This window comes from Narcine bancroftii, chromosome 8, assembly GCF_036971445.1.
Source record: "Narcine bancroftii isolate sNarBan1 chromosome 8, sNarBan1.hap1, whole genome shotgun sequence".
NCBI classification, from domain to species: Eukaryota; Metazoa; Chordata; class Chondrichthyes; order Torpediniformes; family Narcinidae; genus Narcine; species Narcine bancroftii.
In genome coordinates, this window is record NC_091476.1 from 108,582,906 (window position 1) to 108,608,362 (window position 25,457).

Below are 25,457 nucleotides of genomic sequence, written 5' to 3' on the forward strand. Positions count from 1 at the left end.
TTAGCAGTGTCCCTGTACCTACATAAATTCCTCTGGTATGGGAATCTGGAACAAAGAGAATTAATCAACTGTGGTGGCACACCACTAGCCAGGCGAACCGGCCACGCTTGTAATCCACGCAGCAGGGTAGCCGGCCAAAATGGCGACTTCAGGGGGTTTCCCCCTTCTTCTCAGAAGCCCGCGCTGGGGTCTACGTGATGCCCGGGTGACGTCAGCTTCCCCCCAACACGGATCTCAGCCAGGTCCAGGCTGGAAGTATAAGTCCAGCCCAGCAGCCTGCAATAAATCACTTCTGCTCACTAAACTCCACCTGTCTGGTTGTGAGTTCTTTCAGTAGCAGTGTAGCTGCCGCTACAATCGGTGACCCCGACTGGTTCAAACGTCTTTGAACCCATCATGAGCAAACCTGGGATCAGTGCTATAGCCGTCAAGCTGCCTGAATTCTGGGTTCAGGAGCCGGAGACTTGGTTCGGCCACGCGGAGGCTCAGTTTCACCTCCTCCAGATTTCTTTTAACATGACCAAATTGTACCATGTGGTCGCTGCCCTGGACCAGGCCACCGCCAAACGCGTGCTGCATCTCATTCAGCACCCACCTGCTGAAGACAAATACGAGACCATCAAGTGAGTGCTCACCGGATCCCTCGGACTATCCAGGCGCAGCGTGCCGCTCAGATGCTGCACTTCCACACCCTGGGAATAGTTTCCTGATGGAGCTGATGGACAAGATGCTCGCGCTGATGGGTGATTACATCAACTGCCCACTCTTCGAGCACATTTTCCTTGACTATCTGCCTGAGGACATCTGGCCGTTACTGGCCCAAGAGAGCTTTACCGACCCGAGGAAGGTCGCTCAGAAGGCCCAAGAGCTTTGGCTAGAGCGATTCCCAGAGGGCTTGGTGGTCCATCAGGTCACGAGGCATGGGCGTGACAACGCCAAGCCCTGCGGTAGAGCGTCTGGCCCCTGTAGGGGCCACCAAGAGTATAATCAGGGACACAGCATCCACTCCAGGCCTCTGCTTCTACCACCAGCACTGGGGAGCCAAAGCTCGGTAGTGTCGTCAGCCCTGCTCGTTCCAGGGAAAGGAGCAGGCTGGCCGTTGTTAATGGCTGTGGCGGCTGGCCAAGGACACAGCCTCCTCTACCTGCGGGACTCAGTCAGGAGCCGGCGGATCCTTGTCGACATTGGGGTCCAGATCAGTGTCATCCCGGCCACGCCCATCGAGTCCAGGAACCGACCTAGAGGATCTCCCCTCCGTGTAGACAACGCAACAGAGATTCGGATGTATGGAGACAAGACAGTCCACTTCCAGATCGACTGATGAAAGTTCTCGTGGAGGTTCACCGCCTCGTCCCTTCTGACTGCCATCATGGGTGTCGACTTCCTCCTTGCCCACGGGCTTCTGGTGGACATTCGGGATAGGCTCCTGGTGGACGCCTATACTTTCCAGGCTGTTCGCCTTGACGCCTCCTGCACAGAGCAGCCGCAGATGGCCACCATCAGCACACCCAGAGACAAGTTCCAGCGAATCCTGGACGAGTTTCCGGCTCTCCTCAAGCCACAGTTCTCCACTGCCTCGCTGTGCCATGGGGCATTTCACCACATCCCCACCCAGGGCCCACTGGTTCACGCCAAGGCACGGCGGCTCCTGCCTGACAAGCTCCAGGTGGCGAAGGAGAAGTTTTCGCATCTGTTGGAGCTGGAGATCATTCAGCGGTCTGACAGCCTGTGGGCCTTGCCACTCCAACTGGTCCTGAAAGCCTCCGGCGGCTGGTGCCCCTGCGGAGACTATCGATGGTTCAACGAGGCAACAATTCCTGATCGTTACCCCATCCCTCACATACAGGACTTTACAGCCAACCTGCATGGTGCGAAGGTTTTCTCCAAGGTTGATCTGGTGCGTGGGTATCACCAAATCCTGATGCACCCTGAGGACATACCCAAGACAGCCATCATCACCCCTTTCGGCTTGTTTGAATTCCTTCGCATGCCATTCAGGCTCAAGAACGCCACTCAGACCTTCCAGCGACTCATGGACTCAGTGGGCAGGGACCTGGATTTCGTCTACATTTACTTAGATGACATCCTCGTTACCAGCAGGGATCGGGCGCAACACAAGGCTCTCCTGCGCTCCTTCTCCTGGCTGGCTGACTTCGGCCTCACCATCAACCTAGCCAAGTGCCAAAGAGTCCATGCAGTTCCTGGGCCATACCATCATGGGCGAGGGAGCCACGCCCACTGCTACAAAGGTCGCCGCTATCAAGGATTTCCCTCGTCCGGACAATCTCAAAGGGCTGCAGGAGTTCGCAGGTATGGTCAACTTCTACAACCGATTCATCCTGGGAGCTGCATGCATCATGCAGCCGATATTTGCCCTCATCGCAGCCAAGCACAAAATGCTCACCTGGACCCCAGACGCCCTCGCGAAGACTATCATGCTTGCCCACCCACACACCGACCTGCATATGGCACTCTCCATCGATGCCTCTGCCACAGCCGTCGGCGCCATTCTGGAGCAGGAGGTGAATGGACAATGGAAGCCGCTGGCATTCTTCAGTCAGCTTCTCAGCCCACCAGAGCACAAGTTACAGGACATGTACCTGGCAGTGCGGCATTTCTGTTATTTCTTGGAGGGGAGGACTTTTACCATCTTCACTGACCACAAACCCCTCACCCACACACTCGCGATGGTGAAGGACCCCTGGTCGGCCTGCCAGCAGCGTCACCTCTCCTTCGTGTCGGAGGTTACCACCGACATTCAGCACAAGGCGGGGAAGGACAACATGGTCGCCGATGCACTCTCGCGACCGGCCATCTGCACGCTGACGTCTGGCCTTGACTTTGACCAGCTCGCCCAGGACAAGAAGTCCAACGAGGAGACGCAAGCCTTCAGGACTGCCATCACGGACCTGCGGTTCCGAGACCTCCTGACTCCGAGTGGCAGAAGCACCGTCCTGTGCGATGTCTCCAAGGGCACCCCATGGCCAGTGGTTCCCCAGCAGTGGCGCAGGCAAATCTTCCATCACATCCATGATCTTTCGCACCCGTCCATCAGGTCCACAGTCCGGATGCACCCATTGCCAAATGTCCAAGGTACACAGGCACACCAGTGTGCCAGTGCAAGAGTTCGAGCACATCTGGGAATGGTTCAGCCACATTCACGTGGACATCGTTGGGCCCTTACCCATTTCCCGAGGCATCCGTTACCTGTTCACGGTGGTGGACTGCACCACTCGTTGGCCCGAGGCAATCCTGATGCCGGACGCCTCCACGGACTCCTGCTCCTGAGCGTTGTTGCACGGTTAGGTCGCCCAGTTCGGCGTTCTGAATCACCTCACCAGCGATCGGGGCGCCCAGTTCAACTCTGCGCTCTGGGCACAGCTCGCCAACAGGTTGGGGATTGAGCTACACCGCACCACAGCCTATCACCCGCAGGCCAATGGGCTGGTCGAGCGTCTGCATCGCCACCTTAAGTCGGCACTTATGGTCTGCCTCACAAGTCCTGACTGGGTGGACGAACTGCCTTGGATGCCCCTGGGCATCCGCTTCATGCCCAAGGAAGATCTGCAGGCGGCATCAGCTGAGCTGGTCTACGGCACGCAGCTGGCACTTCATGGTGAGTTCATCAACGCACCTCACAACCCCCAACGGTCGCTGCACAAGCTGCACCTCCAGGCCTGCTTGGACTCCTTTGCACCCCCACCGCCGTCCAGACATGGCACACGGCCATCTCATGACCCCAGCGAGCTGCTTTCCACAGAGTACCTTTTTAATCAGTGGGGCCCGCCCGCGGCACCTCTGCAGAGACCTTACGAGGGGCCATACAAGGTTGTCCAGCGTTCAGGGTCTATGTTCACGCTGGATATCGGTGGTAGGCGGGAACTGTTTACTATGGACGGGCTAAAGCCAGCACACCTTGACCCCACCGAACCAGTGATTGTGGCCCAACTCAAGAAGCGAGGCCGTCCAGCTAAAAAGAACATTGGCGCCGGTTCTGGGGTTGGGGGGCTCTGTGGCGGCACACCACTAGGCAGGCGAACCAGCCCTGCTTGTAATCCACGCAGTGGGGCAGCTGGCCAAAATGGCACCTTCGGGGGAGGGGGGTTTCTCCCTTCTTCTCAGCACAGGGCTCAGAAGGCCGCATTGGGGGACCACGTGATGCCTGGATAACGTCAGCGCCCCCCAGCGCGGTTCTCAGCCAGGACTGGGCTGGGAGTATAAGCCCAGCCCAGCAGCCTGCAATAAATCAGTTCTGCTCACTGAGCTCAACTCTTCTGGTTCTGTGTTCTTTCAGTAGCAGTGTAACCTATAGCGCAGAAGAGGTTTTAGCAGTATGCAGGTTAGCTCAGAAAGAACACACTGTTCCCAGAAAGAACAACATGAACCCCAGTTGAGTGAGGTTAACACTGAGCTTTATTAGGCTCACAGTCCTGCTTCTATTCTCAAGCTGAGGGGCGAGGTCAAAACCCCCTCAGCGCTGAATGGTGCATTTGCGATCCGCTTTCCTTGATAGGCCAGTTAGGCTCCTTTATTTGTGGCCAATTGGAGGGCAGCGATGCGGGCCTCGAGCAACCTGCTCGATTGTCGCGCTCGTACTTCATTTTGAGAGGCACCCCAAGGGGTCTGCTAGGGGCCGCCACAACCACAACAAATAGAAAGATCAATGTTCCAAGACGTATTCCAGAGAAATAACCAGAAAATCTCGCCTCACACACATTGTAGGAGTGCTGTTATACTGGAGCGGTCATCTTTCTGTATGAGACATTAGGACTGGCCCATGTACCCTCCCAGATCAAGTTCTGTAACAGGCGTTCTCCCTGTTCCTCTCAGCAGTATATATTCTGTAGCTAACACCGCCTGTTGTTTCTGTGCTTCTATGTTGCAAATATGTTTAATACAGACAAGAGTAAACACAAAACTATGCAGACACTGTGAAAATGCATAGTAAATTCAAGAGGAACTCTGCTATTCTTGCAGCATCCATAGGAAGGAAAGATATATTACTGACATTTTGGGCCTGAGCTCTTCTTCAAGGTATAAACAAAGAATTGGGAAGGCATCAGAATAAAGACTGGGAGAGAAATGGGAGGGGGAGGAGTCCAGATCAAGATATGATAAGAGGGAAAGTGAGAATTGATTTTGGCTCTGTTAAAGGAGACAGAGGGAAAAGGGAAAAGATAGAGAGAGCTGAGGAAAAGCAGAAGGGGGGTGGTTTAACGGTAGATGGAGAAGTCAATGTTAATGCCATCCAGCTGGATTATTGTGGTGGACAGAGCTAAGGTGCTCAACAACATGGTTGAAGAAGGAGAACATCACTGATGATCTTGCATAGAAAATTTCATCCTGGTATGTGACAGAGACGAAGGAATCGAGAGATAGGAATGGATCTCTCAGTGGCCACCCATTTCTATTCCCTGTCTCATTCCCTTGCTGACATGTCTGTCCATGGTCTCATGCACTGCCAGACTGAGACCATTGCAAATTGGAGGAACAATGCCTCATCTTCTTCTGGGCACCCTCTAACTGGATGGCATTAACATCGACTTCTCTGGTTTCCATTGAGTCTTGCCCCCCCCCCCCCCCCCCACCACTTCTTCACTCTTTTTCTCTCTTTTCCATTTTCCCTCTGTCTCCTTTTACAGAGCCAAAATCAATTCTCACCTGTCCTTTTATCATCCAATTAACACCTTTTGCTTGTTGGTTTGCACTCCTCCCCTCCCATTTCTCTCCCAGTCTTTATTCTGATGCCTTCCCAATTCTTTGCTTATACCTTGAAGAAGAGCTCAGGCCCAAAATGTCGGTAATATATCTTTCCTTCCTATGGATGCTGCAAGAATAGCAGAGTTCCTCTTGAATTTACTGTGCATTTTCACAGTGTCTGCATAGTTTTGTGTTTACTCTTGTGTGTATTAAACATATTTGCAACATAGAAGCACAGAAACAACAGGTGGTGTTAACTACAGAATAAATACTGCTGAGAGGATCAGGGAGAACGCCTGTTACAGAACTTGATCTGGGAGGGTACATGGGCAGAGCCCTAGCTTGTAGCAGCTAGCTACACGGTTTGCTTCCCACTGAGCCTCACTCCTGACCAGGTGTCTCCTTGGTGCAAAAGGCACCTGTGCCCAATGTTATCCTGATGTTGGATCATAGAAGGAATCAGTCAAAATTATGACCAATACAGGCCCATTTGATACAGGAGTTTAATATTTCTTTGAGAATTTATCAAAGTATTAAACTGTTTCCTTATATGACAATTAAAACATCATTATTTTTACTTCAGGAGTGGCTCATCAATGAGGCCAATGTCCCAGTGTTTGGAATGAAGTTGCCTACTGGATTCCAGCTCATTGGCCAAGTGGTAAGACTAGACAACAAAATCTGCTTTGGAATTTGCAGTTAAATTGTGAATGGCTGCCATGTTTGGCATCATGGTACAATGTCATGTGTTTCCTGTAGTCCTTGGTTCCCAAATCTAGCCATGGCATCAGCTGCAAAAGTAGAATGTTTAGGGAGCACATTTAAATTTAGGAAGATTAATGGGTGGCAATTGAACCTGGTCAATAGCATATTTTAACTAGTATCCATTACATTGGAGACAGAGTACATTGTGCTGATGGCATTGTTTGGGGGTTGTGGTGAATGATACAAAAGAATGGGGAGGGAATTTGGAACTGAATGACCCTATACATTAGTAATCTTTGTATTGAAATCTTTTTCAGACCTACTGGTAATCTCTGTTGAGTTTAACATTCCAATGGAAACTCTGCATCTCTTCAACAGCCTTATTCCTAAATTCTGGAGACACTTGTCTTTTAAGGGTTTTCCCTAAAGCTTAACTCTTTGAATCAGCTTTTGGCCATGTGACCTAATACAGTACCCATATGACTAGATATTAAATTAGAGCCATATAACAGACCATTCGACTCATCTAGTCTGTGCCAAACTATTTTTCTCCCAATCTAATCTGACGTACCTCCTGTAAATGTACGGATATTTTCCTGAACTGTTGCTCCCCTAAATTTCTGATAACTCATGATATGTAAATCAGAAGCAGAGGTTTGTGAGCAATTTGTTGTGCTAACAAGTTCTGGTAGTGGAGCCCCACAATATTCTGTAGATAAATATACTTGTTAAAGAGTGTGGCATGTCTGATACTTGCCTTGAATCAGCCCATGACTAAATGTTGTCCAAGTCTTGCCCAAATGCAGATGCTGCTAAATTTGCTTAGGATTTGTGCATGGAATTGAAATATGCAGTGGTTAAAAATCTCTACTTCAAATCAAATCATGAAAGGAGGGTCAAAGTGGTTGGGCCGAGGAAACGGCCTTGTAATGCTGTTTTTGTCTACGATTGGCTTCTCACAACTACAACTATTTTCCTTCGGGCATTGGTCTGTTTCTTCTTGATGTCAATTTGATGCCTCACTCAAGAAACTGTTGTCTCATGTCACAGGCAGTTTCCCCCACCTCACCTCGGGAACTCAGCTCTTTGGTTCACATTTGCCCCAAGGCTGCGATGAGCTATGGAACTCAGTTGCTCTGGCAAAACCCAAACTGGGCATCACTAGGCAGATTATTAGAGAGTGAGTGTTGCATCATAGAACTCTTGAGAAGATATTCCATCAAATTTTCCACATTGTTGGGAATTAGTGATGCTAAAAACCTGGTTAGTTCTGGAGCACTGATCTACACCACTACAGCTGGGATGTTGCCTGGACCCAAATTCTTTGATCAATCCACTGCTCTCTGCCACTTTAATAATAAAAAAAATTAATTGTTTGCATCATAACAGGAAAAAAAAACATTAATCAAATGTCCATAATCAATGATACAAAGAAAACTTTTATATTTTTCTCCCCATCCCCCCCCGCCCACCTGAAAGTAAGGAAAGAAACATCTACCATGTAATATACAATAATATTAACATATACAATCATTAATTGTTATTAAAAATTACTAATTAAGAGGAGTGGATATTATACAGAATGAATCAAATTGGCTAAAGACTGTTTTCTGTGACTGGTCCTTGCTTGAGTTTATTTTCCACATAAAATTGGTGCAGTAGGTAGTGCTTGCTGTTTCACGTTCTTGGCGCACGAGGTTCAATTAACCTCTGTGTGGAGTGTGCAGATTCTCCATGTAATCACCTGGGTCTCTCATAGATGCACTAATTTCTTCCCACATCCCATAGATTTTCTCACAGGAGGTTAATTGGTAACTCTAAATCTTTCCTTACATAGGTGGGTGGCAGGAAAATTGAGTGTGACTGAGAATGGGTTACAGGGAATTAAGTGGATGAATGGAATGGATGGGATTTCTCTGATGGGTAGGATGGACTCAGTGGGCTGAATGGTATCCTACCCTATGGAAAAAGATGAGAAATAACTTTGCGAAGTGATCCCTCTTTCCCCTACCTTCCTCTCCAACTCTACTATTACAACAAATGCTGAAAGTTGTCATGAAGTGTTGGAAATTGTCCAGCAGGTCAGGCAGAGCTGAAAATGAGAGAAATAGAATTAATGTTTTTGGTCAACTACTTTCCAGTGTATATTTTCTACCTTTGCTTATCCAACTTCTTCAACCCATCACAACTAGCCCATAGAAGTGAAAATGATGGAATCTTTAATCACATACTATTCACATTTATTTTTACTTACTACGTAGCCATCTGTAGCTTGTGTTTTTGTCCTACTAATGCTTTGTTTGTTGATAGGGTCTTTCTGAATACAGAAAATGGTCGGCACAGTACTCCACAAAACAACATGGTTCTACTGTCAAACAAATTACTTGCCGTTCGTATGCAAGGTACCATTGGTGTTGCTCACACCACACTGTCACTTTTAAATTTTAATTCAGATCCCATGGTCTGAAATTTTGCTATTATTTTGTTAAACAATTTCCAGCTGTTTTATTGCTTCTCTGTGATCTGAGAGAATTATTGTGACAAAAGCGCCCATATGTTTAACATTTGAGCCTTTCAATGTGAATTATCTCTCACTTCAAACCCAATTAAAATTGTCTCAGGGAATGTTAAGCTGGTGATGGTTGAGATGACAATGTACATTTTGTGTGCAGTCTATTCTATTGTGAAGAGGCTTAAGGCATCTGCAGATGGGCCTTGTGAAGAAATAGCATGCAAAAGATTTTGCACCACTTTATCCTCAACGATGGAGCTAGTGGATTTTGTAAGTGGGTCATAGGAAGGGGAAGGTGTTGCCGTTGGTGAAGGCAGGTGGTGGAGTGGGAGAAGAAAAGTAAAACATGAAAGTCTGTACACATGGTGGTTGAAATAAAAACATTGCAGGTCAAACAGTACTTTATATAGCAAAGATAAAGATACTTAACAAACATTTGAGCCCTTCATCAAAGAGTAGAAGAATCAGTTTGGGGATTTGGGAGGAGATAGTTACAATCACCCACAGGGTTTGGAAGTTGATTTAGTAGAATTCAATGGCCAGGTCTTGAATGACATCTGTAATGAAGGGTGAGATGTGAATGAAGGTAAACTATAAATCTTAAAGGGAGGATCTATGCGCTGGACACATGGCCCTTGGAGAAGTAGGTAATTTACTGTGAGGAAGCATGGGCTGTGTGTGTGTCTAAATGATGTACCATAAGATGAGCTTGTGCACTGTGGATCTGGAACCAAAGTGATGTTTTATTGGAGCAGTGGAGTTACTGCTGTTGGGCTTCTGATTAAACTCTTCAGCGCTACACTAAGATGGAGAAGTTTTATGTGTTAATGAAGTATTGCAGAAAAAATGATCTTTGTTTGTTATGGTGCAAGGCTCTCTCCTTGCCTAACACCAGAGGGAGCTATATTACAGTTCCATTATACTGTATGCTGAATATCCTATAGAAAAGATTGCAGCACTTGGAAGTTCTTTAGCATCTTTACCATCAGCCAGCAGCACCACCGAAATAAATCATAAAGAGCTTTTTTTAACTGTACATTGATCATTTTATTTTAAACTGAGATTGGATAACAGGTTCTGGAGAGGAGGCAGTCCTGATGTGGTGTCCTGACCTGAAATGTTGATCATCCTTTTGACTCCACAGATGCTGATTGACCAGCCGAGTCCTCCAGCTGTGACTGGTTGATACATCTAAGGGATGATTACTGACTAGATGATAATTTGGAGTTGGGTTTGCTTCTTTTGAAATTCTGTCGAAAAAAGATACAATTCTGTGGTTAACCACTGTTACACCATGATTGGTTGCTACCGACTGGACACAGATCCCGAGACCGATCCTACTCATAGCCCCTTGCATGCCACCCTTTTACTTTTGCACTGACCACTCAAAGAGGTGGATTGTTTTTTGATAGTATTTAGAGATTAAAACCCTAATTGTTTCACTACTCAACCTCTTGTGAATTATTGATGGAACAAAAATTTTAATAGCTAAGACTTTTCAAAGGAGTATGGAACTGTATATAAAACCAGAGAAACTTGACATCGACCCCAGGATGCCCGAATACCTTCAGGCTGTGGCTACGATGCTTCAAAGACTTATTGGCAGCAGCCGTGGACGCCATCACCACAGATGCAAATTGGCTGAGACTGCTTCTCTTGTGGGTCAGACCCCAGGTTAACCCCATGTTCAACGTTGGAGATCCTCAAGGTCCAGTATCGCCCGAAGGTTAATGAGGTCTATGCCAGGTATCTTCTGGCCACCAGAAAACAACACCCTGATGTGTCTAACGCTGAGTTCCTGCGGGTCCTCCAGATCCTGTGCAGAGCCTGTGACTGTAAGCCTGTGTCCGCTGCCCAGAGTGCCGAGGACCTTGTTAGAGACACTTACGTTGCCGGCCCCCACTCCAGGTACATATGCTGGCAATTATTATTGGAGTAAAACGTTCTCGATTTGACGAGAGTGGTCGAGGTTACAGAGACACTAGAGGTGGCCCTCCAGAACTCTGATGACCACTTGGCCACTTAGTCGCCACGGGCTCTGCCATTCTTGGAATGGGGCATCATTTCACTCCGCAAGTGACTGGTCCCATACTCTAATGTCCTGACCTCGGCAGCCATCGTGGGCAATCTTTCCAGTTGTTACTTTTGCAGGCAGGGCACTCACCTGAGAAAATGCTGCCCTGCCAAGGATGCACGATGTTGCGGTGCCGTAAAAAGGGGGGGATTATGCCAAAGTCTACCAATCTATATCACCTGCGAGACCCAGTAGTGTCACCTGCCGCCTTTCACTACCCCGGGCATCGAAATCGGTGTCATCTTCATTGCAATTCCAGCGACACCATGTGCAAATCATGGGAGATGCCATTTTGGTCTGCACGCCAACACCATCTTAGGGCTGAGGGGGGTCATTTCTGGAGTGGGAGAATCCAACAGTCTTGGATGCTGAATCCATACTGGGATCCATCACACATGAACTCGCCAGGTCCATGATGGACGTCTAGGTAAATGGGCATGTTATCAAGTGTTTATGCGATAGCGAGAGTACAGAAAGTTTTATCATCCCAATATTGCTAAAAGTCTGTCCCTTAAAGTATGGCCCGCCAAACACAGGATATTTCTCGCATCAGAGTTATATTCCTCAGCCATCCATGGGTCCTGCTTAGTGACCCTGACTGTTGGAGGCATAGTGTACAAACACTTCAGACTGCTCATCATGCCTTAGCTCTGTGCCCCCTTGTTACTGGGGCTGGACTTCCAATGCCAACTGGAGGTCACTTTGCAATTTGACAGGCCCTCCCCCCACCCCCCCCCTCCCTTACCATCTGCGGTGAACAGTTCTCAGACAAACCCCGGCATGCGATATGTGGCCTCATGACCCTCAAGGTTGACCCCCACCTATTCACCATCCTCACTCCCGATTGCAAGCTGATAGCCACCAGAAGTAGGGCGTTTATCAAATAGGAGGTCCAGTGGTTATTGGGTGAGGGCGTCATTGAAGCCAGTAATAGTCCTTGGAGGGCCCAGGTGGTCAAGAACAGGGAAAAGAATAAGATGGTCATTTACTACAGCTAGACTATCATCCATTATACGCAGCTTAAAGCATACCCCCTTCCCTGCATATCCGATATGGTCAACCACCAGCTCCCAGTCTGCCCGGAGGACCGCCAGCATAGAGCTTTCGAGGCGAAGGACATCTCCATCATTTCCTCTGGATCCCTTTCAGCGTCATAAATGGAGTCTCTGTTTTCCAAAGGAAATGGACCGCATGGTGGACTGCTACAATCTACAGGCCACTTTCCCTTACCTCAATAATGTTACCATTTGCACCACGATCTGCAGGACCATGATTCCTATCTCAACAAGTTCCTTTGAGTAGCGAAATGCATGAACCTGACTTATAACAAGGACAAATGTGTCTTCCGGACAGCACGACTGGCCATCCTTGGCTGTGTTGTTGAGAATGCCATCATTAGTCCCAACCCTGACTGCATGCGTCCATTGATGGAGCTGCCCCTCCTGTATATCCTATAAACTCTGAAGAGATACCTCACATTCTTCTCTTACTATGCTTAATGGGTCCCCAAGTACGTGGACAAGATTTGGCCCTGGTCAAAGCCACCATGGCACGATCAATGACCACCCGCAGACATGAAGCAAGTAGTCAAAAACTTTATTAATCAGAAAATCTGGGCATGCCTCTACATGGTGATGGCTCATGTCCAAGGCAGATATGAGGGAAGAGACTAGGGCTCTCAGCCTTTATTCGGGATCTTACGGGGTGGAGCTACAGGTACAGAAGGCAGTGAGGTCATGCCTGCAGTACCCCGTTCCACCATAGCTACAATGCTTCCCTGGACAAAAGATGCCCAAAAGGCATCAAAGATGACATTGCCAAGGCAACCATGCATGCCATAGATGAGTCAACACCATTCCAAGTGGAGAGTGATGTGTCTGACTTTGTCCTAGAGGCCACTCTCAACCAGGCAGGCAGGCCTGTCGCCTTTTTTTTTTACATACCCTCCAAGGCCCTGAGATTTGACACTTCTCCATCGAGAAGGAGGCCCAGGCTATCATGGAAGTAGTTCGCCACTGGAGGCACCACCTCACTGGGAAACAGTACACTCTTCTCATAGTCCAGCGAGTGGTTGCATTCATGTTTAATAATAAACAAAGGGGCAAAATAAAAAATGATAAAATCCTCAGGTGGAGAATCAAACTGTCTACTTACAACTATGATATCCTCTACAGACCTGGCAAACTTAAAGAGCCCTCAGATGCCCTATCCTATGGAACCTGTGCTACTCTTCAAAAGGACAAACTACAGTCTCTTCACAATAACCTCAGTCATCAGGTTTTTCCATTTTGTCAAATCTCGGAATCTACCTTTCTCTGTCGAGGAGGTTTGGACAATGACTAGAAACTGCCAGGTCTGTGCCAAATGCAAACTGCAGATCTACCAGCCGGACAAGACTCATCTCATCAAGGCCTCAGCATCAACTTCAAGGGTCCCCTCCCCTCCTCCAACCGGAATATCTATTTCTTTACTGTTATTGATGAATATTCCCGTTTTCCCCATTCGCCATCCCATGCCTTGACATTACCATGGCCACTATTATCAAGGCTCTCCATAGTATCTTTGCATTCTTTGGGTACTCCAGCTTTATCCACAGTGACCAGGGTACATCATTTATAAGTGATGAGCTGTAGCAGTACCTGCTGGCCAGGGGGATTGCCACGATCAGGACCATCAGCTACAATCCCAGGGTAATGGGTAAATGGAAAGGGAAAATGCCACGGTCTGGAAGACCATCCTCTTGGCACTGAGGTCACAGGGTCTCCATGTCTCCTATTGGCAAGAAGACTTCCCAGATGCATTTAACTCTGTTCGGTCACTTTTGTGTGATGGTAGCGTTCCCTTGGAAGTTTGCTTCAGGGACTAAGCTGTCCACCTGGCTTAACTCACCGGGATCTGTCCTGCTCTGAAAGCATGTTAGGCAATCTAAGACTGACCCACTGATTGAGAGGGTCCGCCTACTCCATACCAACCCCCAATATGCCTTTATGCCTTCCCTGATGGGCAAAAAGACACTGTTTCGATCCAAGACCTGGCACAGTCAGGATCATCACTGACTTTCCATCAACACTCTCCCCCACTCAAACCGGTCCCTGAACCTGTAGCTGACCACCCCTTACCCCAGGCTACTATTGCTTCCAATGATGTACCAGCACCACACTCCTTTACATCCCCCACCTGTTCCCCCCCCACCACCCTTGGTGATCTGTTAACAGGCCAACTCCTCAACCCGATCATGATGTTACAGCAGCCACCCCCACCCCCCAACCTTTGCCACGCTGGTGGCACCCCCGTATAGACTTAATCTGTAAATGTATATATTGTATAGTTGTTTCACTCTCTTTTATTCACCCAACAGGATTCTTCCTAAAAAGGAAGGGTGAATGTGGTAAACCACTGTTATACTGTGATTGGTTGCTACTGACTGATCATGCCTCCTGAGTCCGATCCTACCCATAGCCCTTTGCATGCCACCCTTTTATTTTTGCTCTGATCAGTCAAGGAGGTGGATGGTTGTTTGATAGTGTTCCAGTCTTAGCTACCTGATTGTTTCACTACTCAGCCTTTTGTGAATTATTGATGGTATATCAAATTCTTTACTTCTTTTATATACCTCTCCACTCCAATCCAGCCTCTTGTGTATCTAAATGCTGTGTGCTTAATGTTCCAGATCTGTTTGAAAGAATGCTGGCCTCATATTGTTACTGCCTTGTATTTAGGGTTGGAATTATGGGAAATCCATCAGATGGCTTCTATGGAAAGACCATTGCAATGACAATATCTAACTTCTGGGCTGATGTGACGATATATGAGAGCAAAAGAGTTGTAAGTGAAACCTATGCATGATTTGAGCAGTGTATTCGGCATAAAATGTGCCTAGTAGCAAATGGAAGCACTATTAACTGTTTGAAGGATGAAAAAGCTATCTTATTAGCATATGCTATTGCAGCACCAGGCAACCTGGTTAAAATCTAACACTATCTGTAAGGAGTTTGTATGTTTCTCCATGTCTGTGTGGATTTTTTCTCCACTGCTCTGGTTTCCTCTCAGGATTTGTCCGTTAATTGGTGTATTTAGGCAGCCTGGACATGGGCTGGAAGGGCTGTATATCTAACTAAAACAAAATGTGATCGTGTTCCCCCCAAAATTAGACGCATGGTACAATAGAAAAACATTTTTTCCCCCCAAAGCACCAGCATTGAAATCTCAAGGTTGCTCCAGCACAGTTTATTAAAAAAGAAAATTTTGTATGAAGTGGGTTAGCTATTCTCTTATTTCTGCCCTCTGGTAGACCACAATGTTTGTGCATTAAAATTGGTTTAAACTGTGCAAATTGTTCCCCCTTTTGATTTTCAAATTGAAATTTAGACTTCCTATTTAAGGAAGTAAAATTAATATTTATGACAGTGCATTTTCTTGCAGCAATATACACATTAGCATACACCAAAGGGACAAAAGCTGCCGGGCTCAGTGGAAACGAATTGGCAGAGACTGAGCAAAGAGGGAATGGGACAGGTGTTGCTGAATATTCCCCTGTATTTTCTGAATCCTGCTTACGATTGTAACATAAGGGGTTTCCAGTTGACAGTAAGCTCATTTCAAAATTATTCAACCAGCAGCAGAGGGCTTTGGAATGTACTAAGCTTGTGTTCATTGTGATCGACCGACCCTAAATTGCTGTGAAAAATGTGTTTTGCAACAAAAGGGCTCTATTGTCTGTTCTTCCCCCACTTCCAGAGTTTTTGATCTCCAGGCCAGTTCTGGGGCCTGTTCTCCCAACAGGTCCAAGCAGTCAAATTTCCATCATTAAGCAATGAAGGACACTGATCAAAGAAATGTATATTGAAAGGAAAAATTATTGTTTTTCAGATAAAATACATCACAGGAACAAATGTTTTTATTTAAACATTTAAGAATGGCTTTAAATCAGGTTTACAGCTATAAATGAATGTGACTGTCAATAATTGGCAGATTTCCACAATTAATAAAGGTATATATTACTTTTCAGCCATTTTTCCTTCTCTGAAACTCAGTCTCATTTTGTGAAGTTAAACAAGGAAGTCTGCAGTTGACCTTGCAATATAGGTGGGACCTAACACGTGATATAAATAAGTAAAATTTTCTGGCAATAAATTGTGTGTCTGTAAACATTTATTTGGTGGATAAAAAGTGGGTGAGGTTCACATATCACAATCAAGACATCCACTTGATAGTTATGCTCTCTAGGTTTCCACAGGAAGAATTTTGTTTGTTAGAATCTGCAAGACCGACTGCTCATGGAAAACTATAGTGGGACAGCATTACTTCACTGAAATAGAGGAGAGTTGAGCAAATGAAATTTGAGCTATGAGGGCAATGGTAATTGAGAATTTGACACAAAATGTGCTCTTATACATGCAATTGTCTTTCTTTTTCTGAATTCCCCAGGTGCTGATACCGCATCCTCTCAATGACCCAACAGAGTTTGGTAGCTTGCAAGACTTGCATGGGATCAGTCAAAAGGAAGGGTTTGTATCCCGAACATTTCTTTCAGTGTAGGAAATTATTTTCCCACTGGAAATTGGCCGTTTGTAAAGTAAAGATTCTACTTCAGCATCATAATGTATTATTTTGAATCTGGTGAGGGAGATGATTGGAGGCTTACCATAAATATTCATGTATAATGCAAAAACATTTGTACTGAAATTCAAGCTCAAAGTAGGGGATCGCATTATACATGAGGTTATTATTTTAACAATTTTTTCTGCCAGGTTTAACGATCAGTAAGATTATCAGCAGCGCGACTAGGTTGGGGTGGGGGGGGGAAGGAGAGACGCCAGCGTGACTTGGCTGGGCAAGGGGGGGGGAGAGACGACAGCGCAAATCAGGTGAACGAGGGGGGAGTGAGACGCCAGCGCGACTTGGGCGGGCGGGGGGGGGGGAGAGACACCAGCGTGACTTGGGCGGGCGAGGGGGGAGAGAGACGCCAGCACAAATCGGGTGGGCAAGGGGAGGGGGATCGTATTATACATGGGGGTAAAATTTTTATCCCCTTTTCCCCTCAAAAATGGGGGGGGGTCCGCATTGTACACGAAACGCATTATACACGAATATTTACGGTACTCAATCACCAAATTTTTGAATCTGGAAAGAAAAACAAATGATGGAAGGATTACATTCTAAAAGGTTAAAAGGGGATAAATGCAAGATTGCTGGAGGAAAAGCAATGGAATACAAACATTTTAACATGCTAGCACAAGTGTGATCAACCAAATGACCTTGTTCTGTGCAATTTGGTTTATGACACTGATCTCTCTAGATGCTTGTGGTTACTTGGCATCCTTACAATTTGTACAAAATGTTAACGTGAATATTGTGGACAATGTGTTAATATGCATTAGAAACATGATAGGGCAGGCAGCTGGTTTAGTTGCAGTAAACAACCCTTATAAACTGAACTTAACCCTGCTGTCAACTGAATAGCTGGCTGAAACAACATTAAAAGTCTTTCACTAAAAGTAGGATTATTTATCCAGCAAATTTTGAGTTGAGGTGAGTTACATAATATGTTGTTTACTGTGAACTTATTTTACATATAGGAGATGAGATAGGTAGTTTAAAAAGCTACTGCATTCTTCTGTGGAAATGTACATATACTTCTTCTGTAAGGTACCGTGGTGTAGTAAGTCAAACATTGGCCTCACAGCACCAGAGACCCGGGTCCAATCCGGACCTCTTGCTGTCTGAACTGACTTTGCACATTCTCCCTGTTATTGTCCCACCTCTCAGAGGTGAGGGTTTGTAACTGCAAGTGGCTACTGAAAATTGTCCCTGCTGCATGGATAGAATCTGGAGGGAGTGGGTAGGAATGCGGGGAGAATAAAAAATGGGATTAATGTAAATGGGCAGTTGGTGCTGATTTAGTGGGCTGTGGTGCCTATTTACATGATTCTGTGACCTTTACTAGTGTGTGGTGAAAATAACTTGGGCATCGCATCAATCTTAAAGCTCAGAAACAGGCCCTTCAGCTTGACTTGTCCAAGCTTAACAAGTTGTCTGCCTGAGCTGACCCATATATCTGAGATTGGTCTAGATTCATCTAAATCATCCATTCTCAACCTTTTTTTGGCTATGCCACCCCTCTCCCCCCAAGGACTCTGTTCAAAATTTATGAACCCCTTCCGTAGTTTCTTCCATACTTCTCTCCTACCGACTACACAAAAATCATAAAAAAATTTATGTTAATGAAGTGAAAAGAAAACAAGGCCTCTACTTTAATGTGCTGTGGCCCCAGGGGGACCATATGGACCCTGTTGAAAATGGTTGATTTAAACCTTTAGTATTATTGTATCTGTCTAAATGTCTTTTAAATACTACCTATTAACTATACCCACCTCCAGCTCTTGCTCTGGCAGGTTATACCCACTCCCCCCTGTGAGAAAGGTTACTCTCAGGTCCTTTTTATATTTTTCCCCTTTCAAACTTAAACTTAGATTTCTTTTACTGGGGATTTAAAAAAAGACAATGTCTATATACCTTATCCTTTCCCCTCATGATTTTTTATACCTCTTTAAAGTCACTTTTCAGCCTCCCATCCTCCAAGAAGAAAAAGCCACAGCCTATCCACCCTCTCCTCGTAATGCAAGTCTTCTTATTCTTATTCAGATTTATTGTCAGAGTACATACACGACATCACATACAACCCAGAGATTCCCTTTTCCTGCAGGTGCAGCAGAATTACCACTAAATTGGTAGGGCAAAAAAAACTACACAACATAAACATGTAAGCAAATAAAACAACTGTTAACAGATAACGAATATAAACAAACTATGCAATGCAGAGAGAACAAAAGAAAATCAATAACGTGCACAATTAAGAGTCCTTAAATGAGTCCCTGATTGATTTTGTCATTGAGGAGTCTGATGGTGGAGGGGTACCAGCTGTTCCTGAACCTGGTGGTGTGAGTCTTGTGGCACCTAGACCTCTTTCCTCATGTCATCAATGAGAACAGAGCATGCCTGTAGATGTACTCAATAGTGGGGAGGGTTTTGCTTGTGATGTCCTGGGCTGTGTCCACTACCTTTTGGAGTGCTTTATACTCAGGGGGACTGGTGTTTCCATACCAGATCATGATGCAGCCAGTCAGCACATTTTCCACCACACATCTGTAGAAATTTGCCAGGGTTTCCGCATGAGGAAGTAGAGACACTGATGTACTTTTTTCGTGATGCCATTGGTTGGTTCAGTCCAGGAAAGATTCTCTGAGATAGTGACTCCCAAAAACCTAAATTTTCTCACCCTCTCCACCTCTGATCCCCCAATGATCACTGGATTGTAGACCTCTGGCTTTCCTTTCCTGAAGTCAACAATCAGCTTCTTAGTTTTGGTGCTATTGAGTGCAACGTTGTTGTTGCACCATTCACCCAAGTTTTCAATCTCCATTCTGTATGCTGACTCATCCCCATCCTTTATACAACCAACTACTGTGGTATCGCCAGCAAATTTGTAGATGGTGTTATTGTTGTACCGAGTGACACAGTCACAGGTATGAAGTGAGTAGAGCAGTTGTAACAGTACCAGCAATTTGAGATATGTGGCAGCATAATTCATTCTCAACATTAAAGTCCATCCTTGTGCACAAATTGAACATAGAACATTGCAGCACAGTACAGGCCATTTGGCCCACAATTTGGGGAAGTATACATTGTGTATTTTCCCAATCATTCCATCCATCGAATACAGTATAATTTAAAGAACAGTGAATAAATATTGAGCTAGGTTAGACTGCGAACTGATAAGTTAAACAGAAAATTTGTTTTTTCTCTTCATGAATAACCTGGGAAACCTTGGAGCATAAGTGGGATGGACTTCTTTGGGATAAATGAAGAGTCAAAGTTGTTGCTTTTTAAAGGGGTAGACATTGGCAAAACTGTAGTTTCTTACCTGATGATGTAGTGATTGTTTCCATTTGCTTGTTCTGTCAATGAAGAGTCAACAACACAGCATTTAATTTGAGGTTTGTTAAACCAAGGCCAAATAAATCTGATAGTCTCCTTTCCTCAATGAGGGAGATAAATCTCTGTATCCATAAAATAATTAAATAGTATTTATAGTCACTTTTCAGAGCATTGTCCACTTTTATTTCTGTGGTAGGAACTGAATTTATGTATTCCAGTAATGGAACCATCATGGATAAACCAATAGATGCTGATCCAGCAGGATAAATCTGGAAATATTCATCAGAGTGTTAAGGGAAATGGGCAGGAATCAATTTTCAATCACTTAACAATGATGCTGGTCTTAAAGTTACTTGGAAAGCTGGGATGTGGATGGTTGGGGTTTAATGTCTGTGGGGTAGGGAAAAAACAAAATGCTTAACTGAAGTCTCTTTTTACAGCTATCTGGGTGGTTTGAGATTACTTCAAGCAACCTGCAAACAGTTCTATCAGTATTGCTCCGAGCAAGGGTAAGGGGAGCTTTAGAATCGGTTTTGTTCATTTGATGCAATGGATCATAATATGGATATATGTGTTGATAGTGAGATGTTGAACAGAACTTTTGTTTCTCCTGTCAGCTGGACATGTATGAGCCTAAGTTGAAGTGAAAGAGAGTAGTTTTCTCTTCCTCTCTCCTCCTCTGTCACCTGACCAACATTTACATGGTCATTTATCACATGGCTGTTTATTGGATTTTGCAGTTTGCATTTAAGCTCTAGTACTTTTCATGTGGCTATCCTTCAAAGGTGTGTAACTGACCATAATCCATATGTGACCACAGTAAGTCATTATGATGCCTTGAAAACGTGAGCAATGTTAGGTTTCTTTACCAGTCTCATTATGGTTCTGCTTTAAGAAAAATGAAATTCTATTGACTTTAAAGAATGAGACTCTATTTCTTTTTCATTGCAGTTCAATTAATTTTTTTCTTTTGGTATATCTGATATTCCTATCTTTCAGAATCGCTCTGGCCAAACGAAACTTCACTCTGAAGTATGACACTAATATACCACGGCAAGTGGTGAGCAGGTTTGGAATTTGCTGGTATTTTCTCCTCATGCTTTGATCTGAATAACATTTCAAGCTGAGTATATGGGCCAAAGCAGAACGAGTTGAGTCTGGGACACTGGGCCAGGAGAAGTATATTCACTGGTAACTGCAGGCTTGCAGCTGAACAGAAAGATGTGCCAAAAGGGATAGCTGAAATAAACGGTCAGATTCAATGCTATAAAATCCTGTAATCAATTAAGTAGCTTGGAAGGGAACTATTTCCATTGGATTTCATTGTTTATTGAAGTTGAATACCTTTTTGATTCACGAGTTTTCTTCATTGAGCTTGCACATTGGAACAGGAGCTCCCTCTACTTTATGCTGGATAGATGCTCCACCCTCTTCCTCACTTTTCCATTTCTGGTTTGGGCTCTTTACGTACAGCGTGAAGCAAATCCAGCAATGTTTTGGAGATGAGCCATCAGACCAAGAGTACAGGGCAAATGAAATAAAATCAGTAAAAATGCAATGCTTGAGAAACTCAGCAGGTCAAATAGTGCCCTTTATATAACAAAGATAAAAATACATAGCTTCATCAAGGTATGGAAAAATGTCGACAGGCATCCCAACAAAAGGGTAAGGGGATTGGCGAGATCACAAGGCAGGAAGTAATAGGTGGAAAAGGGAGGGAGGGCACAGCAGCAAGCAAAGGGAGGAGGGATAGCTAGAGGAACAGAAATGGAAGATGGTGAAGAGTTGATAGTGGGAAGGGAGGGGTAAAGGAAGAGCAGGTTAGTAGAAACCAGAAAAATCAATTAATGCCATCCAGCTGGAGAGTGCCCAGAGGGAAAATTAGGTATTGTTCCTCCAGTTTATGAGTGGTCTTGGAGGGTCTATGAGGCCATGGATAGACATCTGAGTGTGACACAGAACTGAAATGGTTGGCTAATGAGAAGTCTCTGTCACTGGTGCAGACGGAGTGAAGGTGTTCAGTGAAACAACCTTCCAGTCTGCATCCAGACTCAGAGAACGACACAAAGGGAGCACTGGATGCAGTAAATCAATCCTGTGGATACACAAGTGAAGTGTTGCTCCATTTGAAAGGCCTTTTTGGGGCCCCGGACCATGGTGAGGGAGGAGATGTGGGCGCAGGTTTGGCACCTCCTGCAGCCACAGGTGAAGGTGCCAAGGTGGAGGGGATTGATGGGGAGGGATGTGCAAAAGGGAGTCATGGAAGGAGCAGTCCCTATAGATGGCAGAGAGGAGGAGAGGTGAAGATGTGTCTGGTAGTGAGATCTTCTTGTAAGTGGAGGAAATTCTGGGATAATGTGTTAGATGAGGAAGCTGGAGGGGTGGGAGGGGGGCAGATGGGGGGCCAGGGAAAATGAGTGGGAAATGGAGGAGATGCAGGTAAGGGGTGAGTTAATGGACATCCCTCTTCTTGCTGCTGTGCCCTCTCTCCCTTCTCCACCTATTACCTCCTGCCTTACTCTTTTATTTGGACGCCTCTCCACATTTTTCCATACTTTGATGAAGGTCGGTTATGTATTTTTAATCTTTATTATATAAAGGACACTGTTTGACCTGCTGAGTTTCTCAAGGATTGTGTTTTTACTTCACCCATGGTGTCTGCAGATTTTCGTGTTGTACTTCTGAAAGAAAATCAGACTGTGAGACAGTTAGACTTTTATCCCATAGGAGACCAACTGGTCACTTCATACATGTCAGTTTTGTATGTTTTTGACCTAAACCATTTTCCATACTGTATATTTGTCAGTGATTTCATTTACTTGGTTTGTTCACTATCACCCAAGCTTCTTCAATACATTTAATCTATTACAATAATTTACTCTTTCTATGATTGTTGCTGGACATCTGTCTGAAGATTTTTACATTTCTTTCCTCTATGCTTAAATCTCTTTGTGACCTCACCCATCCCTCCTCTATTTTCTCCCACTCTACAATGCACAATTTGACATTTTTTTCCCCTCATTAGCTGTTTGTGTTCTCTCTATCCTTTCACCCACATTTGGCAGTCTTTATCCTTGCTTTATCAAAGTACTTTGCTTCTGTCTTGTCAATTCCGAGTTCTGTGACCAGATTTTCCTTGACCCTTTCTAATATCCAGCATTTTATTATATTTCTCAAACATGTTATAAGGTAAGGACCAGGAATGACCACCCTCCAATATTCATCAACAGCTCTGAGGAGAGAGAATAGAGAGCACCAAGTTCCTTGGAGTTCACTTAACTAGTGACCTATTGTGGATACTTAACATCTCCTTACTTGTCAGGAGCAGGCTACTGCAGAGAATTGGATCACCGAGAGGATTATGGCAGCCTCCCTACCCTTCCGTCGATGTGATGTACTGGGATCATGGTCTGACGAAGGTGTGCAAAATTATTGAGGACCCCTTCCACCCTGCGCAAAGCATTTTTCAGCTGCTCCTGGTGGGAAAGAGATACAGGAGTATTAGAGGCTAGTACCACCAGGCTGAGGAACATCATCTTATCACGAGCAGTGAGAACGCTGAGCAACCAAAGGAACTGCTCACACTAACCATCTGAGACTCTCATGTTCATAAAACGATATTTAATTATTTAGATGAAATACTCCTGCATATGTATTATTTATCTGTATGTGTGTTATGTCTGGTTGTGTATCTGCATGCTTTGCACCAGGATTGGAGAAAGCCGTTTTATCAGGTTGTACATGCAATCAGATGACAATAAACTTATCTTGACTTGAGTATAATTCAGTGTGCTTGGTAAGTGGGAACTACTATTTTTAATCATTTGTGAAGAAATTGGAGCAGTAATAATTGTGGACAAGTAGATGAAGGACAAACTGGTAAACCTAGTCTGTGTGCCTCATTTATTTACAACATAAGTTGGATCCTGAGGGGCAGTTTGGAAGCACACACTCATTTCTCTGTCTTTTTTTCTTTTCTACAGGGTCTTGCTGGAAGCAGGTCAGTGCTAACAAAATACTGTGGTTCAGATATTTATTACTCAATTTCTGCCCTGAGGCTTCAGTCTTCTTGCAAAGAATGCCAGCTCATTTAATTATCAACCTGGAGTTCAGAAATTCCTAGAAATTGGCCACATTAGAGACTTTATGGAAACAATGATATAAAACTGTTTAGACAGTAGAAATTTTTATTTGGATCTTTAATTCCTTTGTCTCCCATATTGCCCTAATTACAGCTGGTAGAATTTTCTTTTAAAAATTTATCTTGCACACTTCTCTTCCCAACTTTTCTAAACTCTACAGCCTCTGATATAATGAGTCATGCATTTTCTCGTTTTTCCATTTTTTTTTAAGAAAAAAATGTATTTCATGGAATGCAATTTATAAATATATATATGAAAAATCCTCATTCATTTGGGAAATCTTGGCATCACTCGATGAGCCAACTTATTAGTCCTTCCTAAATGGCCAGAAAATCCTACAGGCAATGCACCCACACTGTTATTAGGGAAGGAGTTGCAGATTTAGAAATTCCATCAAAGAACAAATAGTAACCTATTTCTGAGTCAGGATTCTGTGGGAGTTGGGGGGATGGAGTTGGGGGGGATGGACTTGGGGGGGATGGAGTTGGGGGGGGATGGAGTTGGGGGGGGATGGAGTTGGGGGGGATGGAGTTGGGGGGGGATGGAGTTGGGGGGGGATGGAGTTGGGGGGGATGGAGTTGGGGGGGGATGGAGTTGGGGGGGATGGAGTTGGGGGGGGATGGAGTTGGGGGGGGATGGAGTTTGGGGGGAGATGGAGTTTGGGGGGATGGAGTTCGGGGGAGAAGGTGGGATTTGTAGGTGATGACATTCCTATGTGTCCACTCTCATTATCCTTCTGGGGGCTAGATATTCTGAATTTCACATATTCTTGTTTTCATCATACTCTTTTTTTTCTTTTTTCAGTGCTATTGTTTCAGCTACACTAAAGTGCTTGATGAAGTTTTATGATTTAATTGATGAGGTGAGTTATGTGCAGACTTTAATTTGTTTGAGAAGATGAATGGAAGGACTGTCAGATTAATCTTTTGCCCTTTCCCTCTTGTTTTAAGTTTTTCCCTCCTGATTTATGGGACTCCTTCATTTTTTTGATAAGTTGAGAATTTCAGAGTTGAACATGATTGACTTTTTTGTAGCCTCGAGATCTAGGGCAGATGGATGGAATCAAGATGCACATCACGCATGATCCAGTTATGTAGGCTCATACTTGAGGAAATAAATGACCATGTGCAATTATATAATGCCTTGGCCACTGTGATAGTACAGATTCTATCACCAATGTGTATATGTACATGTGTACAGATGGTAGTGTAGGATGACTGTGATTGGCTGTGAGTGTAGCCACGCCCACCTACTGGCAGGTCTTGAAGGATTGCTCCTAGCCAGACCAGGTCATTCTGGACTTGTGATATTTTTAGTTAATAAAAACCTTGGTTTGGATCAACAAGTCTTTGGTTCTTTCGACGCGCACTACAATTTTATTAACTAA

General features: G+C 45.0%; 1 protein-coding gene across 6 annotated transcripts in view; it reads left to right on the forward strand.

Annotated features, from left to right (window-relative positions):
* gkup (glucuronokinase with putative uridyl pyrophosphorylase) overlaps window positions 1-25,457 on the forward strand; it is a 66,423-nt gene that overhangs the window by 12,770 nt on the left and 28,196 nt on the right. For all 6 annotated transcript variants that reach the window (XM_069894798.1, XM_069894800.1, XM_069894802.1 and 3 more), the window contains 8 exons: window positions 6,284-6,361; window positions 8,716-8,807; window positions 14,711-14,816; window positions 16,419-16,498; window positions 20,369-20,437; window positions 20,928-20,988; window positions 23,912-23,928; window positions 24,875-24,932. In XM_069894798.1, coding sequence (XP_069750899.1) covers window positions 6,284-6,361; window positions 8,716-8,807; window positions 14,711-14,816; window positions 16,419-16,498; window positions 20,369-20,437; window positions 20,928-20,988; window positions 23,912-23,928; window positions 24,875-24,932 — 561 coding nt within the window. The remainder of the gene's footprint in view (window positions 1-6,283; window positions 6,362-8,715; window positions 8,808-14,710; window positions 14,817-16,418; window positions 16,499-20,368; window positions 20,438-20,927; window positions 20,989-23,911; window positions 23,929-24,874; window positions 24,933-25,457) is intronic.